We start from the raw sequence: 13,084 nt of genomic DNA on the forward strand, positions 1-13,084 counted from the left end.
AACATGGTTTGGAAAAAAAAGGAGAAAGAAATGCATAACAACAATCTAACTTATGAGTGAGTGAGTGAGTGAGTGAGTGAGTGAGTGAGTGAGTGAGTGAGTGAGTGAGTGAGTGAGTGAGTGAGTGAGTGAGTGAGTGAGTGAGTGAGTGAGTGTCTAAGTAAACTTATCCTCAGTACTACCTTCACTCTACTACTGAGTCTAACAAAACCTTATGGAAGGTCACCTCAGGTAACCTTTGAGATTCAGAACACAGCTTACCAAATCGCAAAAGTGGACATTCGCACAAACCTTTTGAACTTTTTATGTCGTAAAGGTTCGTACCCGAACGATTCCGAAAGCTATTTCGTGTACGTAAGTTTACTTAGAGTGAGTGAGTGGGTGAGTGAGTGAGTGAGTGAGTTTAGTTTTACACTGCTTTTTAGCAATATTCCAGCAATATCATGGCTGGGGACACCAGAAAAGGTTTTACACATTATACTCATGTGGGGAATCAAACCTGAGTCTTTGGCATGATGAGCGAACGCTTTAACCGCTAGACTATCCTACTCTCGGACTCCTGAGAGCAAAATATTGATTACCATTTATATATTCTAGACAACTTTCACGCCACTGATCATACTGTCTTTCTCTAACAGCTGTATCAAGTGGTACATTATTTGCTTGACTTGATTCAAAAATGCTCAAGTGCTTGCTGCAAGTACTTCAAGCATTGCCTGTGTTTGTGTGGTATCAAATAAAACCTATCATAACTCATTTTCTGCCATACACATATCCACCTCCGTACTGTGACCTAAGACAATGTGTCAATATTCAGATACCCCGTATCAGTGCCTGATCTATGTAACATACATGACTGCTATGGCTGTATAAAATGTTTCCATGTACACAAAGTCACTAGAGCGAGCCGCCTCTTTGCTAGAAGTACAAACTGTGATCCTTCTACAGATAACATTAGCACTTGCCAGTTGATCAATCTGAGGTTATCAGAAGATAAAACCAGTATGGCTTTAAACATGAGTCTGAAACCCAAATCTAGTCTGGTTTCTTCTTATCGATCATACAATGAATATCTGCAGATGCAAGTAAAGTTTAGTTCAGATTGAATCAGGATATGAGAAAATAACATGCTTGGTTTCTTGAGACTTGTTCATTTAATATTAGAATGCCCAGGTTCGATTCCCCACATGGGTACACTATTTGCCACTATTACATGGAACACTATGCTAGTTAAACAAACAATCAAAAGATGAACAGGGTTGTTGTTTTCTTTCTCTGATTAATATACCAGTATCATGATTGGTATTATGACGATTAGATCAGATTAAATCAGATTAAGAGAGTAGCTGCATTGTTAACATCTGTACCAGAACATCCAGTCTATAAGTTTTTCTGCAGACAATCAAACCACAGTTTATTCTCAAGGAACATTAGCTTTTACTATTGTTAAAGAATACATCCCAGTTCAAGTTCATTTTTTCACTCGAGAAAGTTGTTATCCAAAAAACTGATTAGTAGCATATTATTTTTACTTCTATTAATTTATAGTCTCTGTAAACATATTTGTACTGAAAGTGGGAAAGGCATACAAGACACAATTGACAACTATTACACAGTCTTGGGATCCTCAATTTTTTCCATGTTACATAAATGTACATGTATTTGATAGTTAATTTTAAAGATACAGTGTTGGTACATAAAGTGTCACTTTATCTGCATATGTGTCCACATCTTCCTGAAGATCTGTGAAGATCCAGGTTAGCATAAATCTTCAGTAACCAGGGTTCAGACTCACTGACTTGGTTGACACGCCTTCACATCTCAGCTGCATAGATCAATGCTCATACTGTAGATCACTAGACTACCTGGTCCAGACTCAATTATTTACAGTCTGCTGTTAAAACTATGCTGTTAACACTATTCCACCATACAGGTGGAACAGTGCTAAATGCAGTATAAAACTAAAGTCACTCACTCACTCACTCCTGCAATACTTCTGGAAACTCTACAACATCTCTGTAGTAGTTTCATGACATCATCAATAGTGTCACATATAAACTAACAGGAGGGATCAAAATTATTAGTGCCATCGTACCAATGACACTGCTAAAATTGAAATGGCATGATAAAATTCTTACCAGCGTTCCCTTATGGCACACTTGATTTGTTTACATTAAAGCATGCTTTCACTGTTACTATCTTTTATGATTTAAAGTGACATATTGAACATTGACTAATGACGAAGTGTACAGGTCAGATAGCCAGCTAATCATCAATGTCTTTTCAAAGTTTGAACAAAAATACATATTTACCTTTGTTTCATTACTTATGATTTATGAGTGAATGTTACAATACAATTACAACTTTTACATTCACTTCAAGTCATGTAATGTTTTGAAGTTCAGTTTAATAGACACACCTGCAGTTGAAATGGCACACTTAAATTATCATGACAGTGCCCATGAGGCACTCTTGAAAAAAACTTAATTTCGATACCTGAACAGTTATATAAGGAACAGCATCACAATAAAAAGAAGCATTAGTTTTTTAGCTGTAATACTAATGTGATTTGTCATCATGCTCATCTGAACAGTCAGAGGAGGAGTTAAAATTGAACATCACACAAGCAATATTTCAGCCATATTTTCATTTGACCAGTGATAACAAGTTTTGACTAATTAATTTTAATGAAGAAAGACATATGTCCAGACAAAAGAAACAAACAAATTCATGCATTTCATGATAGTTTTGCAATTACAAACAACTATGACAAATTCAGCAGCTATGACCTGAATTCAACTATGAAGCAAACTAAATTGATAAAGGAGAACTTTACCACAATACTTTAATCAATTGCACCTACTATAGGAAAGTTTTTCACACATGGGTGGACCCCACAATGGAAGGAATGCATAACAAAGAGCCCTATGTCAGAACATACTATATCCTTCCAGATCTCTAAAGACCCACATGAAAGAAATCCACTTCAACAAAACATGCCCCGAGCACTGGCGCTGTTCATGAATATACCAGTGTGAGTTTAACTGCACTGTTCACAGGAATGTATAGGCCAGAATGACTGTATAACGGTATTGGCTGATGTCAGGTGGCACAACACAAGTGAATAAAATGTCAGAACCTGTGCAGTGAAGCATTTGTGATCAGTGAAAAGGACGGGAACTCTAGAGCATACAAATTACAGCTAGGTGTTAAAATGCATGGGCTGTGAGAGCCCTCTTTCATATATCTGTGATCTATCAGTCTTATCTATATACTCAATTCATGTGGACTTGTTACTGAAATGTTACAATGTGATAAATCAACCATAAACTAGCAGTGAAGTCACTTGTGAAAACAAGTAATGTATGTACAAAACAACAACAATGTGATCTATGAGGTCTGTTTGTTTGCCGTCACAACACCCAGCAATATTCTTGGTCTACAAGGTCCTGTATATAACCAATGTTCGAATGTACATATGAAATGACATGTCATAAAACAGGCCCTTGTCATAACCCTAATTTCAACAGTTGATGATATATAGGGCAAGGGACCCAGATTCAAGGAATCCAGTATAAATATAAATCCTTCAACACTGGACTGATGATTAATATAAGGTCCAGTACCTAGATTTTGAAAGCTCTCTTTGTGGTTAGATGGTCATAAGTGCCATACATTAACATTAACTCATGACTATCATAACTCTAAGACAGCATTGAAAATCTTAACCCTGTTAAGTTAATTTAGAATCCCTTATACCACTGTATACACTTAAGGTTCAACAAAGACATCAGTATGGTAGTCAAAGACAAGTGAAAAGTAATAACGACAAATTGTATTCTCGTTAAATAATTTCCTGCAAAACTACTAGTTTTAAAAAAATTTACTTTGTTGGTTTCGTTTTATAACTCATGGCTGTCTACACTTATCTCAATATATAAGGGGACACTGGGATTGCCTAATGTTTAAAGAGTCTGCCTGACAACACAGACTGAAGACCCGGGTTCGATTTTCCACATAGCTACTATGTGTGAAGCCCTTTTCTGGGGTTCCCCAATGTGATATTGTTGGAATACAGCTCAAAGTGGTGTAAATCCATAATCACTCACTCATTCTCCTGATATGTAAACAGTACTCAGGGAAACTCTCCGTCACAAACAAAGACACACTGCAAATGTCTGATTTTTATAATCAGGCTTATAAATATTATACAGTCACCTATGTAGTCTTTACTAAGCAGTGATTGGGAAAGGCAGGGGCCATGGGCCATTTTGCACATTAGAATGAAAAATGGTCCATTAAAATTTTGAAGTTTACGATTGATATAAATCTATTCTAAATTCAGAAAATGGCTAACAATCCTGAAATTGGCCCATTGTCAAAGTTCTCTTTCCCAATCCCTGCTAAGATGCATAGAATTTGTGGTGGAATTACAAATGAATTATCAACATAAAGGTGAATTTACTGAATTGTTTCCATACAAAGCTCCCAACTGATGCTTATTATGATTATCATGAATTTAAATACTCGAGACACTGTCATAGTAATGTTTACATTGGAGTAGATAATCTCCCCAGGGATTATATTAACAATGTTGAGACGTTACAGTGTCTACTGAGTCTGACGTAATCTGCAGATAACTCGTGCACATCAGTATTTACAGTCACTGTCTCACTGGTTCATAAGTGACCACAAGATGTTTGTACAGACTGACGTTACATTGACTTGGTCAACACAAAACTGACCATGAACTGAACCTTGAACTCTAGCACTTACATTAGAAATAGTATAAGACCAGTGCTTCTCTCTAGCTATGTTCTTCCCATGAGACACATGCTTACAGGCTAAGCACTTTTTCTATTCAATGCTCTTAAATTTAAGTGAAACTGACAAGCCTCAAAGGTGACATTATCCTTCAGCAATTTTCATGTAAAAGTGAAATCTTTCTTGACAAATTCACACAATTAAAGTTATTATTGGATATACTGTAGAGGGTCCTGAATATCTAAGGGATACTACTCTGCTAAAGAAATTGTGGACTAAATCATTGGGACGACCCTGTACCTAAATATCTCTATGGCAAATTAAACTCTATGCAAGAGCTATTTAGCACCTGCCTTGATGACATATGGTCAGTGTCCCCACAACAAACACATATGACATCATGTATTATCTTCATGACATCATGTATTATCTTCATGACATCATACAGGCTATTATACACAGGCAAATGGCAGAATTATATTTAACAGTTCTAACAGAGCACCTTGATTTTCACTGCATGCTTATTAATTAGTTTGTTCAAATTATTCTGCTGTGAGTAAAAAGGCCCATAGCAACATGATATTACTTGAGATATATATTTTGGGGTTGATATCCATTCCTGTTCCATTGGGGTATATAATCAATTGCTTATAGCACATAGTTTATGCTCTGGGATATAGATAACGAAGAACTTAACATTAGATTTTTATCTGTTATAAGACTATACTGAACTGTGGTTTGTATTCCAAAAAGATCATTATTTTTTTGTGTTGTATCAAAAAATGGCAACAAGCATAATATTATCACAAGTATCAAGAAACAAACATATTTCAAAATATGTCATCAAATTATTAAACGTTCTGAATAATTTTTAATATGCATTTGAGACTTATAATCAAGAAATCACAAAAACACACATTCTCATGAGTCTTAAACTGAACTGGGACCACAAGTAATTCTGTGAATGTTTAACGTAATGGGATCATATTTACCTTTCCTACTCCTTCCTCATTGGCATCCACTCGTTTCTTCAGCTGCATGTACTGCCACATATCAGCTATAGGTCTCTCTCCATCACCCTTGGCTTTGGTTCTCTCAAACAGATCCGAGTTTGTTGGCAAAGCATTTAAATTTTCTAACTGTTCCGCAAGTTTTTCTACCCGTAGTTCAAGATGATGGTACGGGGCTGATCTTTTCAACTTGTGTTTGGCAGAGGAGGCAGGGGTGTCTGGATCACTCAAATCTCTGATTTCACTTAATGCATCCTCCGAATCTTCGCCTTTGCCACTGTCAATATCACTAAGGGCTGTCATCACTCTTTGGGGTTTGTGCGACGAAAGGAAATCACGATCACTTTCATTTATGTCGGCTTTGACATCTGTTATATTTAGTTTAGAGATCATCGCATGAAGTAAAGTGTGTAAAACATTGAAATTGACAGCCCCTACCTCAGGTGTCCCGAGGGCCAGGTCCACCAATTTCGACAAAGGCAAAGTTGTCGGCATCTTGAGAGATACTCGACACTTACCTGATGTCTATCGGTTATGAATTCAACTTCGATTTCTGTAAATACGCCTAAAACAATCTTTAACATTAAACTGTGATTACCTCAACATGACAGTAACATGCTTCTATCGCTAGCAGACAGTTGAATGGCGATATTCTTCCGCGGTGTGATTTATGGTCAATTATTCTACTCCAACAACCGATAAATAAGTAGTCCAGTACATCCAATGTATGCGTGTTTTGACGAAAATAAAAACTAAACACACTCTAAACGTTTTCTTCCAGGTGTAAAAAATTTCATCCCACGGACTAGTTACTTACAGCGATGGGATCAAGTACGCCTGTGTGAACTGTGATGTCGCCAATAGCAACATGAAGCGATCCGAAGCCACGTGACTCAGAACGTAAACACCGCCTCGCGAGAACATAACTGTACCGCCAGGCGTGGTGAAGGTTTGACCCATTAATGAAACCGTAACCGAAACAATCAATCGGGATACATTTGTAAACTGATAATAGTGGCATTACCGGTAATTGTATGATTCAAACAACCCAGTGTAAAAACAAATCCTATTATCAAGATTATGTGACTAATTATATCAATGTACCCGACTCGCTCTCTTCATCTGGCTCAAATGAACAAATATTTTATAAACGCATTTCTGAAGATCTAAATGGACAAGCATGCTTGTATGTGTCGATATCTAAGAGATATCTGTTGACCTTTATATTATGAATTTCAATGGATGTATCTCTGTGATGCTACATTGATGATTCGTAAAAATAAGTTGGTCGTTATTGATAAAATCATATAATCGTTCATTAACAGTTAAGTTAGAGTTTGAAAAATATAATGGTTATGAAATGTTTTAAAGACCAAAACGTGTTATTCATTGTTTCATGATTTATTTTAATATTTTATATGCATGTCTCCTTCAAATCTCAAAGCACGTGTCTTTCCTGTGCCGTGTGTCACAATGCAACAGTTTCAAATATTTCAAGCACAGTAATAAACATGAGAGTTAGAGTATTGTATGTCACACTTATCGACAACCATTCGTGTCATGAGGGTTTGTGCCGCCATTAGCAAACAGTTGTGTTCACTTTAAGTGCATAAGCTATAGTTTACCTGAAGTTTATGTTACGGGATTCATCACGGAATGCTCATTGAGCTAGAAATAACCTTTTTGTTCATCATGCTTGTTTTCGTTTTATTTGGGAATCGCTGTAAACAAATCGAACTATGATAAAAGCATGAGAGTGAAAAGGGTGTAGGAATCAAGTGGTTGCTTTAAGTACCCAGTTCTTTCTCAATTTTTATTGTTTTGCTATCTTGGTCAGTCCTGTCTAATCACACCATCAATGCTCCAGAAACAAGTTAGTGAGTATGATTTTACGCCGCTTTTAGCAATATTCCAGGATTATCACGACAGGAGACACAAGAAATGGGCTTCACGAATTGTACACATGTGGAGAATCGAACCCGTGTCTTCAGCGTGACAAGCAAACCCTTTCACCACTAGGCTATCCCAACGCCCGTTCACCCCACCCCACCCCGACCCACCCCCAGAAACTCGGATTGATGCTTATGATATTGATCACTCGATTTTCTGGTTTAGATTCGATTATTTAGCCAGAATACAGTTGAGTGCGGCTTTGACAAACAATCGAACGGTCTGGTCGACTCGGCTGATTTCCTGTCGCCGTATCACACTTGCTTTGATGCTTATGATGTTGATCACCGGATTGTGTGGTTGATACTTGAATTGTCTGGATGACAAGAAAACCTTGGTTTACAAGAAACCTATTTGTAACGTACAGGAATTATTTCTTCCTCACGATTAGGACTAACTCTCTGTAAAGGGATGCGTTGTAGCGTTGCGTTGTCGCTGTATCCTAATCATTTAACCGTGTAATTTACTTTCGTGAAATAAAATTAAGTAAAACAGATAACATTCAGTATTAAATGATGTCGACAGATGAAAGCGATATGAATATAGCAATTAACTAAATGGATCAAAGCTCACCCACACCCACTCTACCTACGTTTATCTTTGAGCGATAAAGATCGAACATTCAAGATCAATTGAAGCTCGAAATTACGCGTTCCCATTTTTGTATTCCTTAGTGGGCGTATATAACATACTGATGTCAACCGGAATAGAAGTATTTGCTCTTGTCCAGACAATCTATTAGCCAGCGTCTCCTGTCTATAGTATAGACCAGGGATCAAGGTATATCTACTGCAGCTGAGAACTCGTGACTTACCATCCGATCGCCTCAATATATCAAAAAACTCGATAGAGAGGGTGTGTTGAAGTGATACGAGCTCGGGAGAGGTGTCACAAGGTAGAATCAGCCATTGTCTCTTATATAAACTCACTTGCTGACTCACCCACAGACTTTCCAGTACGCAACAAATAATTAGTTTGATATACACAGGCTATTGGCAACATACTCCAGAAGCTATGTATGGCAGTATAGGTTTTTGTGATCAATTATTGCTTTTATATATACGCATGTGCTTATATGTGTGTCTGCTTGTACCAGTTCGTACTAATACTTGTTTTACAGTGTCATCCCACTGTAATACCATGTCGAACGTAAACATGGATGTCTTACTCAAGAGATACTGACTTCAAGTCGCCAATTCCCATTCAGCCCATTAATATCCATTAGTAGGATGGATGGTCTGACTCGCTGAATTGGTTGACACATGTGATCCCTTCGCAACTGCGCAGATCGATACTGTGTTTTTGATCACTGGATTGCCTGGTCCTGACTCGTTTACTTAGACTGTCGCCATATATAGCTGGAATATTTCTGAGAGCGGCGTAAAACTAAACTCACTCACTCACTCTGCCTGCAAACGTGCTATTCGCTACACACCGATGTGGATTGCAACAAATGCAAACAACGATGGCGCAAAACTAAACAGAGTGTAAATGAAAACAGATTCAAGAAAGCAAAAAGTGGAATAGGCTGAACAGAAATATAGAGTTCTTACAGTGGATTTATAAAGTATTACAAAATGCGTTACATTTGATTAGGGTTCTTATATAAAGAACACCAAGAGTACATAGGAATCTGTCAATACATATCTCACCTGTTTAGGGGAATAGAGAGTAAAATTTTTTTAGTCTCTGTAATGGACACATTTCACAGAAAAAAGGGGTTTTAATCATTTAATATTATGAATAGGAGCTCAGAAACACTTTTTCATTTTTAGAAACTGTGGTATTCTTGACAACCACATGTTCTAGACTTGCATGGGCCTTCGTGGATATATTTGTTTCAGATACTGTATGGCAAGAGTAAGATATATATCGCATGTGCCCTTGCAATATTGCGAATATTGAAAGATTGCGAGGATCACTTAGGAGATAAACATCATGTGTTGGCCAACACATGATGTTTATCGACATTGTAAACAAAAAATGTAAAGCAAACGTTTAACTGTCTGCACTTGTATACATCGACTCCGAGTACAGCAGTGAAGTTTCATCGGTGGGCGGTTTCAGCTGGTTCCCATGGTACCTAGCATCTATAGGTGCTCATTTGTGACGTCATTCTAACTTTACGTCACAATATGATTTGAATGACGTCACCAATGTTGATGACACAACAAAACAATTTTTTGCGATGTTTCTACGTGTCAATACGCTGCGAATCATAGTCGTGCACACACTCCGGCGCAGCGATGACATAGCATAACTATGCTGGCTCGCCGCATGGAACTCTGGGTAGGAGAGTGAGTCTTGCAGTTTCGGGGAATCGAATACCATTTGATCATGTTTTTCAGATCACAGAACACAGTGACTTTTGATGAGTAGGCTATTCAAAACTCAAATCCTAACGTACTGGCATTTATATGGATTTTTGGATTATGGTGTGATCGAAAACCTAACAGGCATTATTAATCAAACCCTCTAAGCTGTGTAAAAATTGTGTCAGTCTGTCAACGCTGAATGACAGTTAAAGCAGTGAACACGCACCTGCCATATATCCAGCGGATTGGTATTGTCACTCTTCGATTTTTATGCGTGTTAAACTACCCTCAGAATACCACAGTCTATGGACATATGAACTGACGGTTCTAGTCGTTTAGTGTTTTAGCGTAACGAATGAATGTTGTTTTATGTCATATTTCCGCGAAGATCGAGTCTATATGAACCCTACAAGCCATGCACTTTTTAGACCCGTGTATATGATTACCATTCATTTCCGATTCACACAGTACGATGGTAGGCATTAATTCATACTTATTCAGGCTTATCGCACATAGTTACTACCAAATAACCATTTTTAGTTCTCGGTATATGCTACAGATTGAGAGTTACGAATGTCTTAGATTTATGGCGTATTGTCAAGGCATGCACGTTTGAATCCTAACAGAGACTATCACAGAGTAAGTACATGGTTTTACGCTGTTGTGAAAGTTGCAAGCATTGTCTGCTGTAACGAAACTCAGTCGACATCTTTCGTAAAAGGGGGGTTGAGTAGCATTCTGTTGTGGTTAAAGCGTTGGCTCCTCACAGCGAAAACCCGGGTTCCATTCCTCACATGGGTACAATGTGAGAAGCCCATTTCTGGTGTCCCCAGCCCCATTGCTGGAATATCGTTAAAAGCGGGTTGAAACCCCTCACTCACTTTTAAGTAAGCGGACGGTAGGGTGGCCAAGCGGTTAAAGCATTGGTTCCTCACGACGAAGACCCGGGTTCCATTCCTCATATGGGTACAATATGAGAAGCCCATTTTTGTGTCCCCAGCCGTCATATTGCTGGAAAGTTTTTAAAAGCGGGGTAAATTTCACTTTTAAGTAAGCGGGCGGTAGGGTAGCCAAGTGGTTAAAGCGTTGGGTCCTCACAGTGAAGACCCGGGTTCGATTCCTCACGTGGGTACAATGTGTGAAGCCCATTTCTGATGATGCTAAATGCGGCATAAAACAATACTCTTCCACTCATGCTTACATATACAGATGGAAGGGGAATTCATGTTGTGACATTATTTTCTGGATATCTTATGTGTAATATCGAATTCCTAGTAGGGATGACTAAAATGATCGATCGATCGGAAATATCGCCCACAGGAAAGAAATGTTGATCATTATCGAAAGTATCGTGCATAATTTTTGTGACAGAAAAAAGAATTTTCAACTTTCTCATACAATAAACACATTTACGACTTTATTTATGGTCTGCGTAAAAGTCATGTTTAGGATGCTATTTTGCTAAAAGCCCACGCAAATACATGTTACCACACAGTCACCGATGTGATGGTATATCCATTTCTTTCAGACAGTGTTTTGCACTTGTGCTCAAAGTTATGACAGCGATATTCATCGATAACTGATCGATACTTAATTCAGGGTTATCGACCTGAATAATCTAAATCCATAGTCGCCTTCGTTGACGGGTCGTTATCATTATCATGTATCTATGGTTAATTTGATACTTGTTTTAGTAGCGATGTGGCTAAATTAGTGCCGAACTGACTGTAAATTTTACCTTTCTCTCACTCACTCACTCACTCTACCAATAGTCAGCTATGCTTTGTGACTGCGATGAGAGGCACGGATTGACGGGGTAGTTCCCTGATTGTATTTATTGAGTTACATGTTGTTAGTGAGTGAGTGAGTGAGTCTATTGAATACGCCACTATTATCACTGTTCCAGCAATATCACGGTGGAAACACCACATGTGCAACAATGTCTTCAGTAACCCATGCTTGTTGTAAGAGGCGACTAACGGGATCGGGTGGTAAGGTTCGACTTGATTGACACGTGTCATCGTACACCAGTTGCATAGGTCGTTGCTCATGCTGTTGATCACTGGAGTTTCTGATCTAGAGAGTTTGTCTACATATGAGCGTCAAATGGCTGGAATACTGCAGATTGCGGCGTTAAACAACCAATGTATACTGGACGCAGTCTGCAAAATGTATTTCTTCTCATCATTGTTATTTGTGAAATGATAACACACATTTTTTTCTTTTTTTAATTCTTTTATCACTCCTCTTGTATTACGTTCATATGACATCGGTCGGGTATTCCTGCGTTCGCAAAACGTAACATGTAATTCATCGAAACCTTGTGGAGGACGACGAGGTAAAACGATCCACAAATATTTGCCGTCGCTGTGTACGTACTTGGACTCACCAAACATGGCGACCACAAAACAACACATATCAATGGTCAGCCACAATGGTCAACTTCGCTCCACAATGGTCAACCACGTTGTGATGTCAGACACGACTTCCCTTTCCAGTATCACGAACATGGCTAGATGCCGTTGTTCAATGGCATTATTTCCGGACGGCAACCTGCCTTTCAGGATGAAGATCGACCGTAAAAATCGCTTGTGAGATTGTGTAAAATATTTATCGTAAGCGTTAGAAAGACGAGGTTGTTTGTCGATACTGTAGACGCGAGTACATCTTCCGAGAGCACAACTCCAGTATAACATGACTACAGAGGCATTCGTAACAACTCGTCACGAATCCTGCAGGGGTATAGACACCACAGACGTATAGTTATCCCCGTTCTAGTCGCTTGATACGTCATGGCAGACACATGATCTTGACTTCCGGTACCGATACTTGCAGCCTGCATGTATAGTCAAACATCGATTCGTCGAAATTCTATGTATTTCTAGTACTAGAAATTTGGCCCTCTCGGAAAACCGTTTCAGTGAATATTGTATAGTTGTATCAACCCTTGGAAAACTCGAGGTATAACTCGAAATTTAATGAAAGTGTGTCACGTCGTCTGAATCACATACCTATTGTCTGTTCTTCTTGAGGCCGATATACCTG

The 13,084-nt window shown here is 38.4% G+C and overlaps 1 protein-coding gene across 1 annotated transcript in view; it reads right to left on the reverse strand.

Moving 5' to 3' along the window:
- Positions 1–6,418, reverse strand: part of LOC137283596 (glutamine-rich protein 2-like) — a 41,107-nt gene extending 34,689 nt beyond the window's left edge. The window contains exon 1 of the mRNA XM_067815185.1: positions 5,757–6,418. Within this exon, the coding sequence (XP_067671286.1) occupies positions 5,757–6,269 (513 nt within the window). The 5' untranslated portion in view covers positions 6,270–6,418. The remainder of the gene's footprint in view (positions 1–5,756) is intronic.
- Between the last annotated feature and the right edge of the window lie 6,666 nt (positions 6,419–13,084).

The sequence above is a fragment of the Haliotis asinina genome, chromosome 5, assembly GCF_037392515.1.
Source record: "Haliotis asinina isolate JCU_RB_2024 chromosome 5, JCU_Hal_asi_v2, whole genome shotgun sequence".
Lineage (NCBI taxonomy): Eukaryota > Metazoa > Mollusca > Gastropoda > Lepetellida > Haliotidae > Haliotis > Haliotis asinina.